Source organism: Carcharodon carcharias, chromosome 6, assembly GCF_017639515.1.
Source record: "Carcharodon carcharias isolate sCarCar2 chromosome 6, sCarCar2.pri, whole genome shotgun sequence".
Taxonomy (NCBI): Eukaryota; Metazoa; Chordata; class Chondrichthyes; order Lamniformes; family Lamnidae; genus Carcharodon; species Carcharodon carcharias.
This window is the reverse complement of record NC_054472.1, coordinates 88,857,397-88,875,053: the sequence shown is the minus strand read 5'-3', so window position 1 is coordinate 88,875,053 and position 17,657 is coordinate 88,857,397. Positions and strand designations below refer to the sequence as shown.

Here is a 17,657-nt window from a genome sequence, read left to right as displayed (position 1 = left end):
GAACACTATTCAATACATCAGAACGTGGCTCCACTTCTGATTCTATGATTGAGGACACATCATTGATGAAGCAGCTGAAGATGGTTGGGCCTAGGACTCGTTTCATCCAAATTAACTCCTGCAGTGATATCCTGGAGTTGAGATAATTGTTGTTCAGCAACCACAGCGATCTTCCTTTGTGCCAGGTATGATTCCAGCCACTGGAGAGTTTTCCCTGATTTTACTAGGGCTGTCAAATGCTGCCTTGATCTCAAGGCTGTCACTCTCATCCCGGCTCTGGAATTCAGTTCTTGTACCATGTTTGAGTTAAGGATGTAATCAGATCTGGAGCTGGGGGCAGAATTTTTAGGTGAACGTGGGGTCAGAATCAGCGGTCCCAGGAGCGGCTGCGGAATGACCGCTGCCCGCGATTGGCCCCCGACCGCGATTTCACACTGGCTGGCCATTTAACGGCCAGCCTGTGTGAAGCGAGTGCTGAAATGCTCAGCTCTGCCGGGGTGGGGGCAAGAGGAGAACAGGTGCTGATGTAATTGCAGGTGTGGGCGAGTGCTGAATGAAAGCTCCCTGAAAGGAGAGAGCTGCTTCAGGGACCTGAAGACTTCAAAACTATTAAATAAAGATTTTTAAAATCACAATGAAATGTCCAAGCATCACAATCAGTTACCTGAATATATACATGTAAAATCCATAGATTTTTCTTTTTCTTTCACTTAACAGAAACCTCAATGCGCCCTTGGATGAGGTTTCATCAAAAATGCAAAGTACGCCTGGCAGGTTCACGGACCACGAAAAATAGGGGACAGTTGGAATTTTAACAACTTTAATTGTCAGCGCGCACTTCCGACACTCGCGCGCCCACCAACCGAAATATTGCGTGAATGCGGGATGACAATGGGACGCCTGCCTCACGTCATCTCTCACGATTTCGCATCCAATCGGGTTGGACACGCACCTGCACACCGACCTAAAAATTCTGCCTAAGTGATCCTGGTGAAATCCAAACTAAGTATTAGTGAGCAAATTATTGGTGAACACGTGCCCCTTCATAGCGCTGTTACAGCTACTTTCATCAATTTGCTGATGATAGGGTTTAAGCTGATAGAGTCTTATTAGGCCGGGTTGGATTTGCCCTCTTTTTTGTGGCAGAAACGACGTTCTATCTAGTCTTGTTTGAGTGTGCAGGCCTTTTAAAATTTTTTGCATGACAGCTTACAGGGAATTTTTGGGTTGCTGCCCTTCAGAGGACACACCTGAGCAATTTTTCACATTTTCCAGCACAGCCTGTGCAGGCTTTTCAGCTTCACAGTGCACAATCCTCAACATTTTCAAAACTACTGCCACTTGTATTCTGTTCATGTGAATGATCCTCATCTCACCCTTAGCCTTGCCAATTTCACTTATTCCCAGTTCTTGAATGCCTCCTGGTGAGATTGGGATATTGTGCTAATGGTGTTTTTGATGGTGCTGTTGATGGTGGTGTTGCAGTGGCTGCATGTGTATGCTTACTGATCTGATTTGTTTGAACCAATGTGAACCATTTGTTTTAAAGCTGAAATTTGATTAATCAATGATTTTTCCAAACTTTTTCTCTTCAATTTTCTCATTTCTTATTGCAGTACTAAATTACATGCTGTTTGGCTTAATTTTAAAATATATGTATTAGTATATCAATTTATTTATTTTTGTAATAGGGATTTGAAACCAGAAAATATCCTTCTGGACTCTCAGGTATGCACATGAATTTCTTATCAGTAAAGCAGTTTGATTCTTTAAGAACGCTGAAATAGGGAACCTATGAAGTTCCATTTCTCTATATTGGTCTGTTATGTGAACAACAGGAAATTAGGATGGAGTAGAGCAAAATTATTAGATACAGCATTTTGACAGGCTGCAAGAACCTTTGTACCTGTTGAACAATTGCAAATACTCAGGCTCCTCCACTTATACCTTTGGGTCCCCATATCTGCCTCACTCACAGTCGCACTGTCCTGTGAATGACCATGGACCAAATCAAAAGACCTTATCCTAAGGGCTGTGACTGCCTCCTGGTACGAAGTGTCCAGGTAACTTTTCTCCTCCCTGATGCATTGCACTGTCTGCAGCTCGAGGACTCTGAGCTGAAGCCCCTCAAGTGCAGGCACTTAGTACATGCTTGATCACCCTGGTGTCCCACATTCTGCAATCGCAGCATATAACTTGGCTTTCCATCTTAATAATTTATTCTTAATTTATAATTAATAAACTGCTACTCCCAATAACCTTTACTACTGCTAGTAAACCTTACAACCAATAAAATCTTACAATTACCAATAATTTACATGAGTTTTGAACATAAACGAGCAAAATATTCACCAACCAATCACTCATCTGTTTCTCTGTGATGTCATACTTTGAATTCTCTCAGAATGTAAGTGCTCCGCTCTGGAGTCACAAACTGGACTGGATTGGACTGTCTCCGGGTCCTCTTTTCGCCCACTTTTCTAGGTGCTGGTTGTTGTAGGGTGTTGGTTACAGGTCATCAGGTCTTAATAAGTTTGCATAGCCATGCATAGGTTAACTCTTAAGTCTTTATTGACCCTTGTAACTATTTACAAATATACTGTAAAGGGGACAAGCTAGGAAATTTCTCCCTGCTTGCTGGTACACATGGTTATGTCCAATACTAGACTGACCCTGGCTGTATGTCATGTGTTCTCTCACAGCACTGTGTGGGCGGAATTGTACTCAGTCCCGTGTTAACCCTATATGTGCCAGACCCTTATACTACAGTGATTACTGCCTCTAGATCCTCCTTCACCCACTCTTCGAGGTGTTGGTTACTTCCTCTGGGCCCTCTTTTCGCCTGCTCTTCTGGGTAGTGATTACTGTCTCTGGGTCCTCTCTTTATCCACTCTTAAGAGAGTATGTTAGTTGGGGAGATGGTGGTGCAATGGTAATGTCACAAGACTGTAATTCAGAGACCCAGGGTAATGCTTTGGGGACTTGGTTCGAATCCCGCCACGGCAGATGGTGGAATTTTAATTCCAGATTTTTATTGCATTCAAAGCCTAATGATGACCATGAAACCATTGTCAATTGTTGTAAAAACCCATCTGGTTCACTAATGTCCTTTAGGGAAGGAAATCTGCTGTCTGCAGCAGCCTACTTGTGACTCCAGACCCACAGCAATGTGGTTGACTCTTGAATGCCCTCTGAACAAGGGCAATTAGGGATGGACAATAATTGCTGGCCTAGCCGCTGATGCCTGCATCCCACCAGAGAATAAAATGATAAAAAATAAGTTGGAGCATCACTATCTGCCAACTATGCCTAATTCCTGTGCATGTTCTCTATACCTGTGCCTACCCAAAATGTTCACGTGTAGCATGGACAGCATTTTGGACCCAAAACGTAACTGAATTTTGCATCATCCAACATATTCATGTGTTATGGTTTGCACAAATCACAAATGCTTTTACAATAATTAAGCTATAAGAATATAGGGGTCATTAGTGGCTCCATGTTCTGAATATTTCCTATCATCATCATTAAAGTACATATTTGTCTGTGCTTGCCCATCTACTTTAGCTGAAGCTGTGATTTTTGAAGCTGCCGTTCAACTTTTGAAAATAATTGGTCACAGTCCATTGCGCTGAGTTGGTTACAAGGCTATTCAAATTATATTTCAATTATTTAATTGTTTATATTTTAAATAATGAAAAATCTGTAAATTCTATAAACCTGAAAAAAAAGAAAATGACACAAACTCTGAGCAGGTTAGTCAGCACCTGTAAAGAGGCGCTTGAATGCAAAGAGCCTCCCTCAGAACTGGGGGAGGCTCTTAAACACCTAAGTGTTATCCTGACTTCTCTTACAGATGGTGATTAATTTTCTGTTTATGTCCATCATTTTCTGTTACTTTGTTTAAATGTCTTTTGTTTTTACATTTGTGTTGCAGGGGCACATAGCTTTGACAGACTTTGGCCTTTGCAAAGAAGGAATTGCTTGCACTGACACCACATCTACTTTTTGTGGGACACCAGAGGTGCTGAATTTTTAGAACATTTTATACTGTTTGGCAAGTACTTTAGCACTGTTACACCATATTTACTGATTTGTTTCATGAAAAGCATTATTTTACGATCCAGGTTAAATATATAATTACAGCAGAGAAGGAAGCCATTCGGCCTGTCATGTCTGTGCTGGCTCTCTGCAAGAACAATTCACCCCCACCTTTAGCCCTGCAAATGTTTTCACTTCAGATAGTTATCCAATTCTCTTTTGAAAGCCATAATTGAATCTGCCTCCACCAAACTCTCAGGCAGTGCATTCCAGGTACTAACCGCTAGCTGAGTTTTTTTAAAAGAAAGGTTTTCCTTATGTCACCATTGCTTTTTTGCCAATCACCTTAAAGCAGTGTCATTGGGTTCTCAATCCTTCCACCAGTGTGAACAGTTTCTACCTACTTACTTTGTCCAGACCGCTCATTAATTTGAGCGCGTCAATCAAATCTCCTCTCAACCTTCTTTTCTGTAAGGAGAACAGCCCCAGCTTCTCCGATCCACCAATGTAACGGAAGTTCCTCATCCCTGGAACCATTTTCATGTATCTTTTCTGCACCCTCTCAGATGAATGTGTGGCTGGAGAGATAGTGTAGGAGGGAGGGAATTACATACCTGAGGCATTGGTACCGATTCTAGGGAAGATGGGACCTGTTCAAGTTGGACAGATTATAACCCAGCAGGACCAGGGCCAATATCCTCACAGAGATATTCGCTAGTACTGTGGGGGAGGGTTTCAACTAGGCTGCAGGGGGATGGGAGCCTGAGCGGGGAGTCACCGGAGGGAAACGGAAGATAGGAATGAAAGACCGAAAAACAGAAAGCAAAAGTGGAAGGCAGAGGAAATGAGGGCTAGCAGCAAATGGGGCCATAGTACAAAAAATGTTAAAAAGACAAGTCTAAAGGCACTGTATCTGAATGCACAGAGCATTCACAATAGGGTAGATGAATTAATAGCGCAAATGGATGTAAACTGGTACGATATGATTATGGAGACATAGCTGCAGGATGACCAAGACTGGGAACAAAATATCTAAGAGTACTTGATATTTAGGACAGACAAGCAAAAAGGAAAAGGAGGTGATGTGGCATTGTTAGTAAGGATGAAATAAGTGTGATAGTGAGAAAGAGGGTATTGGCTCAGAAAATCTAGATGTAGAATCAGTCTGGGTGGATCTAAGAAGCAACAAGGGGCAGAAAACATTAGTGGGAATTATCTATAGGCCTCCAAACAATAGTGGTAAGATAGGGGACGGCATTAAACAGGAAATTAGAGATGCATGTAACAAGGATGCTGCAGTAAAAATGGGTGACTTTAATCTACATATAGACGGGGCAAACTAAGTTAGCAATAATACTGTGGTGGATGAATTCCTGGCATGTGTACCGGTTGGTTTTTCTGACCAGTAGGTCGAGGAACCGACTAGGGATCGTGATATCCTAGGTTTGGTATTGTGCAATGAGAAGGAGTTAATTAATAGTCTTGTTGTGTAGGGTCCTTTAGGGAACATTGACCATAACATGATAGAATTCTTCATTTGGTTGGAAAGTGAAGTAGTCCAATCTGCAACTAAGGTCCTAAATCTAAGCAAAGGAAACTATGAAGGTATGTGTCATGAGTCGGTTAAGATAGATTGAGGAACTTCACTAAAAGGCTTAACGGTGCTTAGGCAATGACTAATATTTAAGGAATGAATGTATGCATTGCAACAGTTATACATTCCTTTCTGCCCCAAAACCACAACAGGAAAAGCGGCCCAACCATGGCTAACAAAATAAATGGAGGATAATATTAGATCCAAAGAGGAGTGATGCAAAGTTGCTAGAAAAAACCAACAAGCCTGAGGATTGGGAACAGTTTAGAATTCAGCATAGGAGGACCAGAGATTGATTAAGAGGGGAAAAATGGAGTGTGAGAGTAAATTTGCAAGGAACATAAAAGCTGACTGTAAAACCTTCTATAACTATGTAAAAAGAAAAAGATTACTGAAGACAAACGTAGGCCCTTTACAATTGGAAACAGGAGAATTTATAATAGAGAACAAGGAAATTGTAGATTTAAACAGCTACTTTAGTTTTGTCTTCACAGAAGAAGACACAAATAACTTCCCAGAAATAACACCCCAGGGCCCGATATTCTACATCCCAGGGTACTAAAGGAGCTGACCATGGAAATAGTGGATGTGTTGCTTGTCATCTTCCAAAAGTCAACATGGATCTATGAAAGGGAAATCGAGGTTGACTAATACTGGAGATTTTGAGGACGTAACTAGCAGAATAGATAACGGAGCACCAGTGCATGTGTTGTATTTGGATTTTCAGAAAGCTTTTGATAAGGTCCCACATAAGAGGTTAATGTGTAAAACTAAAGCACATGGGATTGGGGATAGTATCTATGCATGGATTGAGAATTGGTTAGTAGACAAGAAATAGAGTAGGAATAAACCGGGTTTTTTCAGAATGGCAGGCGGTGACTAGTGGGTACCGTAGGGATCTGCGCTTGGGTCCCGGTTATTCACAATATATATCAATGATTTGGATGAGGGAACCAAATGTAACATTTTCAAGTTTGATGATGACACGAAACTTCGTGGGAATGTGAGTGGTGAGGAGGGTGTTAATAGGCTTCAAGGCGATATAGGTAAGTTGAGTGAGTGGACAAATACATAGCAGATGAAGTGTAACATGGATAAGTGTGAAGTCATCCACTTTGGTAGGAAAAAGAGAATGATAGAGTATTATTTAAATGGTGATAGATTGGGAATATTGATGTACAAAGGGACCTGAGTATCCTTGTACACCATTCACCTGAAAGCAAGCATGCAGGAGCAGCAAGCAGTTAAGAAGGGAAATGGTATGTTGGCAATCATTGCAAGAGGACTCGAGTACAGGAGCAAGGATGTCTTACTGCAGGTGGGCAGGGCCTTGGTGAGATGACACCTGGAATATTGTGTGCAGTTTTGGTCTCCTTACCTAAGAAAGGATATAGTTGCCATAGAGAGAGTGCAGTGAAAGTTCACCAGACTGATTCCCAGGATGGCAGGATTGTTGTATGCAGAGAGATTAGGCTGACGAGACCTGTATTCACTGGAGTTTAGAAGAATGAGAAGGAATCTCATTAAAACCTATAAAATTCCACCATCAACAAGGCGCAGGTCAGGAGTGTGTTGGAATACTCTCCACTTGTCTGGATGAGTGCAGCTCCAGCAGCACTCAAAAAGCTCAACACCGTCCAGGACAAAGCAGCCCGCTTGTTTGGCACCCCATCCTCAAACATTTACTCCCTCCACCACCGATGCACAGTGTTAGCAGTGTGTGTACCAACTACAAGATGCACTGCAGAAACTAGCTAAGGCTCCTTAGGCAACACCTTCCAAACCCCTGACCACTGCCATCTAGAAGGACAAGGGCAGCAGACACATGGGAATCACCACTTGAAAGGTCCCCTGGAAGCCTTTCAGCATCCTGACTTGGAAATATATCACCATTCCTTCACTGTCGCTGGGTCAAAATCCTGGAACTCCCTCCCTAGCACCACATGGACTGCAGGGGTTCAGGAAGACAACTCACCACCACCTTCTCAAGGGCAATTAAGGATGGGCAAAAAATGCTAGCATAGCCAGCAACGCCCACATCCTGTGAATGAATAATGAAAAAAAAATCTTCCACTTGTCCACCCCTTCTACCAGCCTGCCTATGCCCTTTTTAAGTTCAACACTATCCCCTTCACAATTCATAATACTTGCAAGTTTTGTGTCATCTGCAAATTTCGAAATTGTGCTCTGTACAACAAAGCCTAGATTATTAATATTTACCACGAAAAGCAGTGGTCTCAGCATTGACCCCTGGGGAACCCCACTATAAACCATCCTCCAGCCCAAGAAACATACATTCACTACTAGTCCTGGTTACCCGTCTCTCATCCAATTGTAATAGTTGTAAAGAATGATCATGGCCCTGGTTAAGGGACAGATTGGCAGAATGCAGGATTTGCTGTCATTCATCCACTGTTAACAAATTCTGGTAGCCATTGTAGGATCAAAGGACATTCGGGGCAGGAAAAGCAAGAACAGTTGCACCAAACCCACCTCAGGATTATACTTTGCAACTAATCAGAGTCAAATTGATGTTAGATCTGGCGCAACTTAAAACAAGGAGAAAAGTAAGAAAAGAGACTATAACACAAGCAAGGGAGAAAGGAAAAATAAGCGAAGGGGTGAAAAGTGTTCAGGCTTTACTTATATTGTGGGGTTATAGTCAAGATAAAAATCTTAAAATTGAGGCTAGGAGGGAATTTAATAATCCCATATACGTTTTAATTTCCTGGCTCTCTGCTCTGACACTTGAGAACACCTCAAATCCTAAATCTATACCTATACTGCCTAAGTTGGTGGTTGAGGTTGAAATGCTCAACTCATTTAATAGGTACCTGGATCTGCATCTAAATTGCACCCCCGTCAACCAGCTTATATTTCATCTCATTTCTATATTCCCTCAGTTCTGATGAAGAGTCACACGGACTTGAAACGTTAACTGTATTCCTCTCCGCAGATGCTGTCAGACCTGCTGAGTTTTTCCAGCTATTTTTATCTTTGTTTCAGATTTCCAGCATCCGCAGTATTTTGCTTTTATCTTTGGATACAACCTGCCACCTTCCCCTGTATCCCATGAGACCTCAAATGATGGAAGTGGGGCCTACCTGGGGAGTGTTTCCAGACTGGGAACGTATTTTGGTCCCCTAAAGTGCTTTAATAATATTTGTCACATGGAGCACTGGGGGCCATAGTTGGCAACCCTTTCGGGCTGTCCTAGGGTGGATTTTACCCTTCCCAAGCAGACATGGGTGAGGGCAGGCCACATGCAAATCCTGGTGAGGGCTGTGCCCCAGGAGCATCAGGATGATGGGTTGCAGGTGGAGATCAAATGCTTTGGGTCAATCTGCTGTCTAGGTCATCACAATATGGGCCTGTTTGGTCAGCCTCTGGGGGTTGTGGGGCTTCAATTTATGAAAAGAGTGGGAGGAAGGGTTAGTAGGGAGGGATCCAGAGTGTTAGCAGCCCAGATTAGTTTTATGATACTTGAGCAAGCCATTCTCCTCCTTCCAGCCCCACAATGATAAGATACCAGTGGGTGGGAGGCCTGAAAGATCACCCCTGGAGACTCCAGAAAGGATAGATTAATCTCCTGGTCACTGCTGCATGCTATTGTAGAGAATTCCAATATAATTTTTCTCCAAAGGATCATCAACGGTGGACCATCTTTACCCTTGTTAGCTTTGTACAATGCTGGAGAATCAACTGGGGTTTGAAATGTCAAGGAAGGAACATCTTCCCTCTCTCAACCATCTTATCAAGTACTGCTGCTGTGACTTAGTCTCTAGTACAAAGTCATATGATATGTCCAGAATGAGCAACGCTTTGGGCACCAGACTGGTGTTTCAGAACATATTAACTCCTCCCAGTAGGCCACTCTTCACCTGACTCTACAGCCTCACTAACATGGCAGATGCCTGGATGTACCCTCCAGCATCACAGGCACTTGCCAGACTACAGAAAGTAGAGGACTACTTCCTGACCCCATGGCCTGAAATTAATCAAAACACTTGCAGGAACTGCTGTCAGAGCTAGCAGATAAGCAGCACATTAGTGAGGTATAATGTTTTTGTAATTTGAGAAGTAGGCGTATTTGAATAGAGAGATTGCGTCTGTTAGCTGGGAGAGGAGGTTAGAGGGAGAGAATACCTTTATAAAGTTAGCAGACTGATTCATGTTAATCTTTGGGGAAAGTGCTGATCTGGTCTATTGAATATAGATAAATTGTCGTTACTTTGTAATTTTTTTAGATCAAAAATCTAGCAGTTATGAAACTAATGTTTTTAAGTGAATCAAAATGCATAATTTTAGTTTGAAAGTTAAAGACCTACCTTCAGAGCACAGCCCCTCACCCAAAAATGTATGCATCAGTGGACACAGAATGGCAAAGGAGGGAGGGTTAGCATTTGAAAGAAGTTCATATAAAATAAAAGCAAAATACTGCGGATGCTGGAAATCTGAAACAAAAACAGAAAATGATGGAAAAACTCAGCAGGCCTAACAGCATCTGTGGAGAGAAAAAAAAAGTTAATGTTCCGAGTCCGTATGACTCTTCTTCGGAGCTAAAGAGAAGTAAAGATGTGATGAAATTTATACTGTTTAAGGGATGGTGGAGCAGGTGAAGCTGCATAGAAGGCCAGTGATAGGTGGAGGCAAAGGAGAGATTGCCAGAGATGTCATGGACAAAAGGGTGTTAACAATAGTGTATTGGCTAGAGGAGGCGCTGATGACGGCATTCGGGTCAGAAAGCAGAATGTGATAAAAGCAGGACAAGAGTAAGCGCTCTGGAAAGAACAACATGAGCAAGTGACAGATGGCCCTTGCGGGGGTGAGGTGGGGGGAGGGGACGGTGAGGGGACTCCCCCCACCCCACCCTCACTTGTCCATGTTGTTCTTTCCAGAGTGCTTACCCTTCTTCGTATAAAATTTTAAGTTTGAAGCCCATGCCTCTGAAAGTGAAGGAGGAAAAGTGGTAGATGAAAATGTGGGAGAGAACTAGAAATCAAGTCAAGGTAGACAGCGAGGCATTGTGTTGCAAAATTACCAGACTTTAACTGGAACAGTGTGAGTGTGCCAGGTTTTATAATGTGAATTAGTTGAAAACAAATGTTTGAGAGCTAATAAATTGGATAGCTTTATAGAATCATAGAATGGCTGCAGCATAGAAGGAGGCCATTTGATCCTTTGTGTTCCTGCTGGCTCCATGTAAGGGCAACTCACAGAATCTCACAGTGTAGAAGAGGTCCTACGGTCCATCGAGTCTGCACCGACACGTGAGAAACTCCTGACCTACCTACCTAATCCCATTTACCAACACTTGGCCCATAGCCTTGAAATTTATGACGTGCCAGGTGCTCATCCAGGTACTTTTTAAAGGATATGAGGCAACCTACCTCCACCACTCTCCCAGGCAGCGCATTCCAGATCATCCCCACCCTCTGGATAAACAAGTTTTTCCTCACATCCCCCCTAAACCTCCTGCTCCTCACCTTGAACTTGTGTCCCATCGTGACTGATACTTCAACTAAGGGGAACAGCTGCTCCCTATCCACCCTGCCCATGCCCCTCATAATCTTGTACACCTCGATCAGGTTACCTCTCAGTCTTCTCTGCTCCAACGAAAACAACCCAAGTCTATCCAACCTCTCTTCATAACTTCAGTGTTTCATCCCAGGCAACATCCTGGTGAATCTCCTCTGCACCCTCTCCAGTGCAATCACATCCTTCCTATAATGTGGTGACCAGAACTGCACACAATACTCCAGCTGTGGCCTCACCAAGGTTCTATACAACTCCAACATGACTTCCCTACTTTTGTAATCTATGCCTCGAATGATAAAGGCAAGTGTCCCATATGCCTTTTTCACCACCCCACTAATATGACCCTCCGCCTTCAGAGATCTATGGACATACACGCCAAGGTCCCTTTGTTCCTCAGAACTTCCGAGTGTCATACCGTTCATTGAATACTTTCTTGTCAAATTACTCCTTCCAAAGTGTATCACCTCACACTTTTCAGGGTTAAATTCCAACTGCCACTTATCTACCCATTTGATCATCCCGTCTATATATTCCTGTAGCCCAAGACACTCAACCTCACTATTAACCACCCGGCCAATCTTTTGTCATCCGCAAACTTACTAATCCTACCCCTCACAGTCATCTATGTCATTTATATAAATGACGAATAATAGGGGACCTAGCACGAATCCCTGTAGTATGCCACTGGACACGGGCTTCCGGTCACTAAAGCAGCTTTCTGTCATCACCCTTTGTCTCCTACAACTGAGCCAATTTTGAATCCACCTTATCAAATTAACCTGTATCCCATGTGCATTTGCCTTCTTTATAAGTCTCCCATGTGGGACCTTGTCAAAGGCTTTGCAGAAATCCATATAAACTATATCAACTGCATTACCCTCATCTACACACCTGGTCACCTCCTCAAAAAATGCAATCAAATTTGTTAGGTATGACTTCCCTCTGATAAAGCCACGCTGACTATCCCTTATCAAACCTTGCCTCTCCAAGTGGAGATAGATTCTCTCCTTCAGAATTTTCTCCAATAGTTTCCCTACCACTGACGTGAGACTCACTGGTCTGTAGTTCCCTGGCTTATCTCTACAACCCATCTTAAATAGCGGAACTCAGACAGTCCCAATCTCCCCTGTCCTTTCCGTGTAGCCCTGCAAATCTCTTCTTTTCAGATAATTATCCAATTCTCTTTTGAAATGCGTGATTGAATCTGCTTCCACCACATGCTCGTTTTCTAACCAAATGCTGCTTTAAAACGTTTTTCCACGTGTCTCCTTTGGCTTTTTTGCCAATTTCCTTAAATCAGTGCCTTCGGGTTCTTCCCTAATAGCAACAGTTTCTCTTATTCTTCACTGTCTAAACCCTTCATGATTTTGAACACTCATATCAAATCTCCTCTCAATCTTCTCGGCTCTTAAGGGAAACAGCCTCAGCGTTTCCAATCTATCCACGTAACTGAAGTCTTTGCACTCTAGAATCGTCTCAGAAATATTTTCTGTACTCTCCCCAGTGCCTTCACGTCCTTCCTATTATGTCCATTTTTGGGCTCTACATTATATTCTAGCTGAGGCCAAACCATTCTTTTATAAAGGCTCAACAAATTTCCTTGCTTTTTTACTCTGTGCTTCTATTTATTTATAAAGCCCTCCCATATGCCTTATTATCCACTTTCTCAACTTACCCTGCCATTCACAACGATTTCTGCACATACTTCCCCAAGGCACCTCTGCTCCTGCATCCCTTTATCTTATTTTGCTTCTCCTCAGTTTTCCTGCTGAAATGTATCACTTTACACATCTCTGCATTAAATTTCATCTGCCATGCGTCCGTCTGTTCTACCAGTCTGTCTATGTCCCCTTGAAGTCGATCACTATTCTCCTCACAGTTCACAATTTTTCCAAGCCCTATGTCATCTGCAAATTTTGAAATTGAGCCCTGTGACCTAAATCTAGATTATTAATTAATAGGTAAAGAAAAGCAGTGGTCCTAGTACCAACCATGGAGTATTCCACAGTAAACATTTCTCCAGTCTGAAAAACAACTGTTCACCATTACTCTCTTGTTTCCTGCCAATCAGCCAACTTCCTATCTGTGCTGCCACTGTCCTTTTTGTTCAATGATCTTTGATTTTGCTGACAAGCCTGTTATGTGACACTTTATTAAACACTCTTTGGAAGTCCATGCACACCATATCAACTGCATTACCTTCAGCAACCCTTTCTGTTACCTCACCAGAATACTCTATCAAGTTATTTAAACATGATTTTTTTCTTTAACAAATCTGTGCTGGCTTTCAATTGATTAGTCCACACTTGTCCAAGTGACTGTTAATTTTGTCCCAGATTATCATTTTGAAAAGCTTTCCTCCCACTGGATTAAACTGATTGGTCTGTAGTTTCTCAAGTTAGCCTCACTCCCCTTTTTGAACAAGAGTTTGCAATTTGCAATTCTCCAGTCCTTCCAGCACCATCCTGTATTTAAGGAGGATTTGAAGATTACTGCCTGTGTTTCCACAATTTCTACCCTTACTTCCCTTGGCATACTCAGATGCATCTTATCGAGCCAGACCTGCTGAGTGTTTCCTTTTTTATCGTGTTTATTTCAAATTTCCAACATCTACGGTATTTTGCTTTTTTTTCAGTCTTTCTCATACTTCCTGTTCATCAATTTTTAGCCATTCAGTGTCTCAACTATTACTATTACTCAACATTACTATTCTTTCACTGTGGCTTTGGTAGCATCTTCCTCAGTAAAGACTGATGCAAAGTACTCAAATAGTGCTTCAGCCAAGCCACCTGCCTCCATGCATAAACCCTCTTTTTGGCCCCTAAGTACTCACCATTATTCAGAACTGAGTGCTGGGGGGAGAACACAATGCACTCAGGAGACTTCTACACTACCTGCCTGGTCAACCTTGTCTATCTGGCAATCACACATTCCCCCTCTGCCTGCACTTTCTTAAACAGCAGGGTAAGCACGTCCAGAAGTATGGTGTCCAGGAAATTCTCAACCTCACAGTTGAATGGCAGTGACTCAAGCTGCCACTCCAACTCGGAAACCAGGAGCTCGAGCTGTGCCAACCGATGACACTTCCTGCACATGTGGTTGTCCAGGATCTGAGAAGCATCCTGGAGTTCCCACATAGAGCAGGATATGCCATTTAACAGGACAGAGGTGTCCTGCTCGACTCTGTATTTAGACTATTAACTGACTTATCAGAAATCAACCTAAGACTTAAATCAATAGACTCACCAGCTACTCACCAATCAGCTGCTTCCTTTGACCTATGTCATTTTATTTTATAGGGAGATAAACTTAAATGTTTTTACTTAACTCTTATTATCTATATTCCTCAGATTTTAATTTACTGAAAAATTCAGAATCCTGTTACTATCCCTTGTTACTTAATTTAAAGGTTATCTGATTAATTAATTGAACATTGATTGTAATTGATAGATTATCAATTTTTAATGTCAATTAATTTATCTACTGTTACTTTATAGTTTAATTAAGATTAAATTAAAAGTTTACCAGAATACTCGCCCCACGTGACTCCTTATACTGGAGTGTAACTTTGCGATTGATCGCTGCTGTGTCCTTAGGCCACTGCTGCTCCTTTTGTATCTGATGTGTTCTCAGACCAAACCTATTGGCCAGAGTGACAACTGTTTGGGCGAGAATGAGCAAGGTTTATGGGTGGATCTCCATTGCTTTGAGGGTGGGTGCATTGAATGATGTTGGCTATAGAAAATATTTAGTGAATCATCCGAGCAAGTAAGTTGAAGCAAAATGGACAGCAAAAGTCAAGATCTAATGTGGCAACAGAATGCAATTTTTAAAGAACAGCTTGGGAGCCTGAACGTTTCCTTAATGAAAAATGGATAAATGCCTGTGTTGCACTGTAGTTAAGAATGTGCTAACTAAATTGCAGGAATGTATGCCTTTTAAAACTTGCAAATTTTGAGATTCAAATTCATATAAATCATTTAGTTAAGGAGAAAATTAGCATCATTCTTTTTCATTTATTAATGAGAACTTTGACTCCATGAATACAATGGTTTGACCTGATGTTCCCTCTATCAATAGCTAAAAACCACTGCAACCTGATTAAGCATTCCCTAAATAACCTACTGTTTGAAGGGATTCAGAGGTTAACTAAGGATTTAATCAGAACGCTTCTGTCAGATTTTATATTTTGTTTACTGTGGGAAATATTAGCCAATTTAACATGTTTGCTCCTTACCCTTTCCAATTAGCATCATGTGTATCTTTATCATGCACCAGAAAGATGGAGAAGGATATGTCCATGAGCTCAATCCATTCCAAAAAAAATTAAGTCTTCAACCTGAGAAAACAATTGACTAATGCAAACAAAACCATGATAAGGATGTGTTTTAATGAGAGGGTAACAGCATTTTAGTAAATGTTTCTTTCTCTGTATTTCAGTACCTTGCACCAGAAGTGCTCAAAAAGCAACCTTATGATAATACAGTTGATTGGTGGTGTCTTGGCTCTGTTCTTTTTGAAATGCTCTATGGCCTGGTACGTTATCTAGTTTATAATTGCATATTTTGTTAAGTGTCTATCATATTTTTTTCAATTGAGTATTCTACATTTGGATTGATTTGAATGATATATCAACATTTTTGCTTTATTTTGAAGTCCATTGTTTTCAGATTACACAGCACCTTGGGTAAAATTATGTTGTGCTACTGGATTAGCAATCCAGAGGTTTCAAACTCAAACCCTGTCATGGTCAGTTGTGAAATTGGCTTGTACTGGAAATAATGGGTGGGATTTTCTGGCCCCGCCCACCACCTTGATCATCTGATCCCACCGAAAGTCGATGGACTTTTGGCTGGACCGCCGAATCTCCCCAGATCCTGCCACATGGGGCGGAAAATCCCAGCCAGTGACTAAAAAGCAACCAGATTGTTATTAAAAACCCAACTGGTTCATTACCTTATGGAAGGGAATCTGCCATCCCTATCTGGTCAAGTTGCATATGCCTCTAATTTGCATTACATGATTGGCTATTAATGTCCTCCAGTCTAGACATAGTATTGGAAGCAGTGGGGTGCTATATTTTTCCACAATGGACAAAATAAATTGCAGATCACTCTTGGACATAGCCTCTTGGCTGGCACAAAGTGTTATAACCTTGTATGAACGCCATCTGTTTGGGATATTCTGTACAGAGCCCAGAGAATGCATTAGTATCTGAGAGAAGGAAAATATATTTTTTTATAAATGTATAACAGCAAATTGTTCAAAAGTAAAATAAGTAATTCAACAAAATCAGTATGTTTGTTTTTGCAGCCCCCTTTCTACAGTCGTGATACTGCTGAGATGTATGAATATATCCTTCACAAGCCATTGCAGCTGAGGCCTGGAGCAAGTAATGAAGCCTGTTCTATCCTGGAAGGACTACTTGAAAAAGAGAGACAGAGAAGATTAGGAGCGAAAGAAGATTTTGTAAGAAGTTCTTGTAAAATCTTGAAATCATGCACCATTTACAAGCATTTCGGATGATAAGTAAGGTCCCTCGATAGCTCATAAAATCTTGTGTCTCATAGGAGTAATTGGTTTTGCTGGTTGCATTCAGGTCGGATGGCTTTGTCAGTCTTGGCTGAGTAAGCAGTCTCACCTCTTGAATCAGAATGTCATGGGCTCAAGCCCCACTCCATCAACTTGACCCACATTATTGCAGCACTGAGATTCTGCTGCATTATCAGGTGATGTCTTTCAGATGAGGAGACTCCACAAATATCCCCATCCTCAATGATTGGGGAGTGCAGCACATCAGTACAAAATACAAGGCTGAAGCACTTGCAGCCATCTTCAGCCAGAAGTGTTGAGTGGAAGATCCATCTTGGCCTCCTCCTGAGGTCCCCAGCATTACAGATACCAGTCCTCAGCCAATTCGATTCACTCTGTGATATCGAGAAACAGCTGGATACACTGGATACTGCAAAGGCTATGGACTCTGACAACTTTTAGGCAATAGTACTAAGACTTGTGCTCCAGAACTAGTCATGCCCTTGCTAAGCTGTTCTAGTACAGCTACAACACTAAAGTGTCTGACTAGATTGCACTGAAGTCTTGGAGTAGGACTTGAAACCAAAACCTTCTGACTCCAAGGGCAGAATTTTATGAGTCAGCGAGTGTGGGTGGGGCCCGCTCACCGACGCGTAAAATGATGTGCGGTGATGTTGGGAGGAACTAAGGACGTCACCGCGCCCTTATTTAAATTTTCAGGAAAGTGGGAGTGCAGCGAAATGAGCTGTGCACCCGCCAATTGAGGCCATTTACAGGGTCAATTAAGTAATTAAAGGACCTGCCCGTCCAACCTTAAGGGAAATAGAAAAAACATGAAACCTCATCCATGGGCGGGATGAGGTTTCATGTAGGGTTTTAAAAATTTTAATAAAGATTTTGTAAAAATTATGGACATGTCCCAACTCATGTGACATTGTCACATGAGGGGACA

General features: G+C 42.0%; 1 protein-coding gene across 6 annotated transcripts in view; it reads left to right on the top strand.

The window, feature by feature from the left end:
• sgk3 (serum/glucocorticoid regulated kinase family member 3) overlaps positions 1-17,657 on the top strand; it is a 134,750-nt gene that overhangs the window by 112,250 nt on the left and 4,843 nt on the right. For all 6 annotated transcript variants that reach the window (XM_041189597.1, XM_041189600.1, XM_041189599.1 and 3 more), the window contains 4 exons: positions 1,692-1,728; positions 3,938-4,024; positions 15,614-15,709; positions 16,487-16,642. In XM_041189597.1, the coding sequence (XP_041045531.1) occupies positions 1,692-1,728; positions 3,938-4,024; positions 15,614-15,709; positions 16,487-16,642 (376 nt within the window). The remainder of the gene's footprint in view (positions 1-1,691; positions 1,729-3,937; positions 4,025-15,613; positions 15,710-16,486; positions 16,643-17,657) is intronic.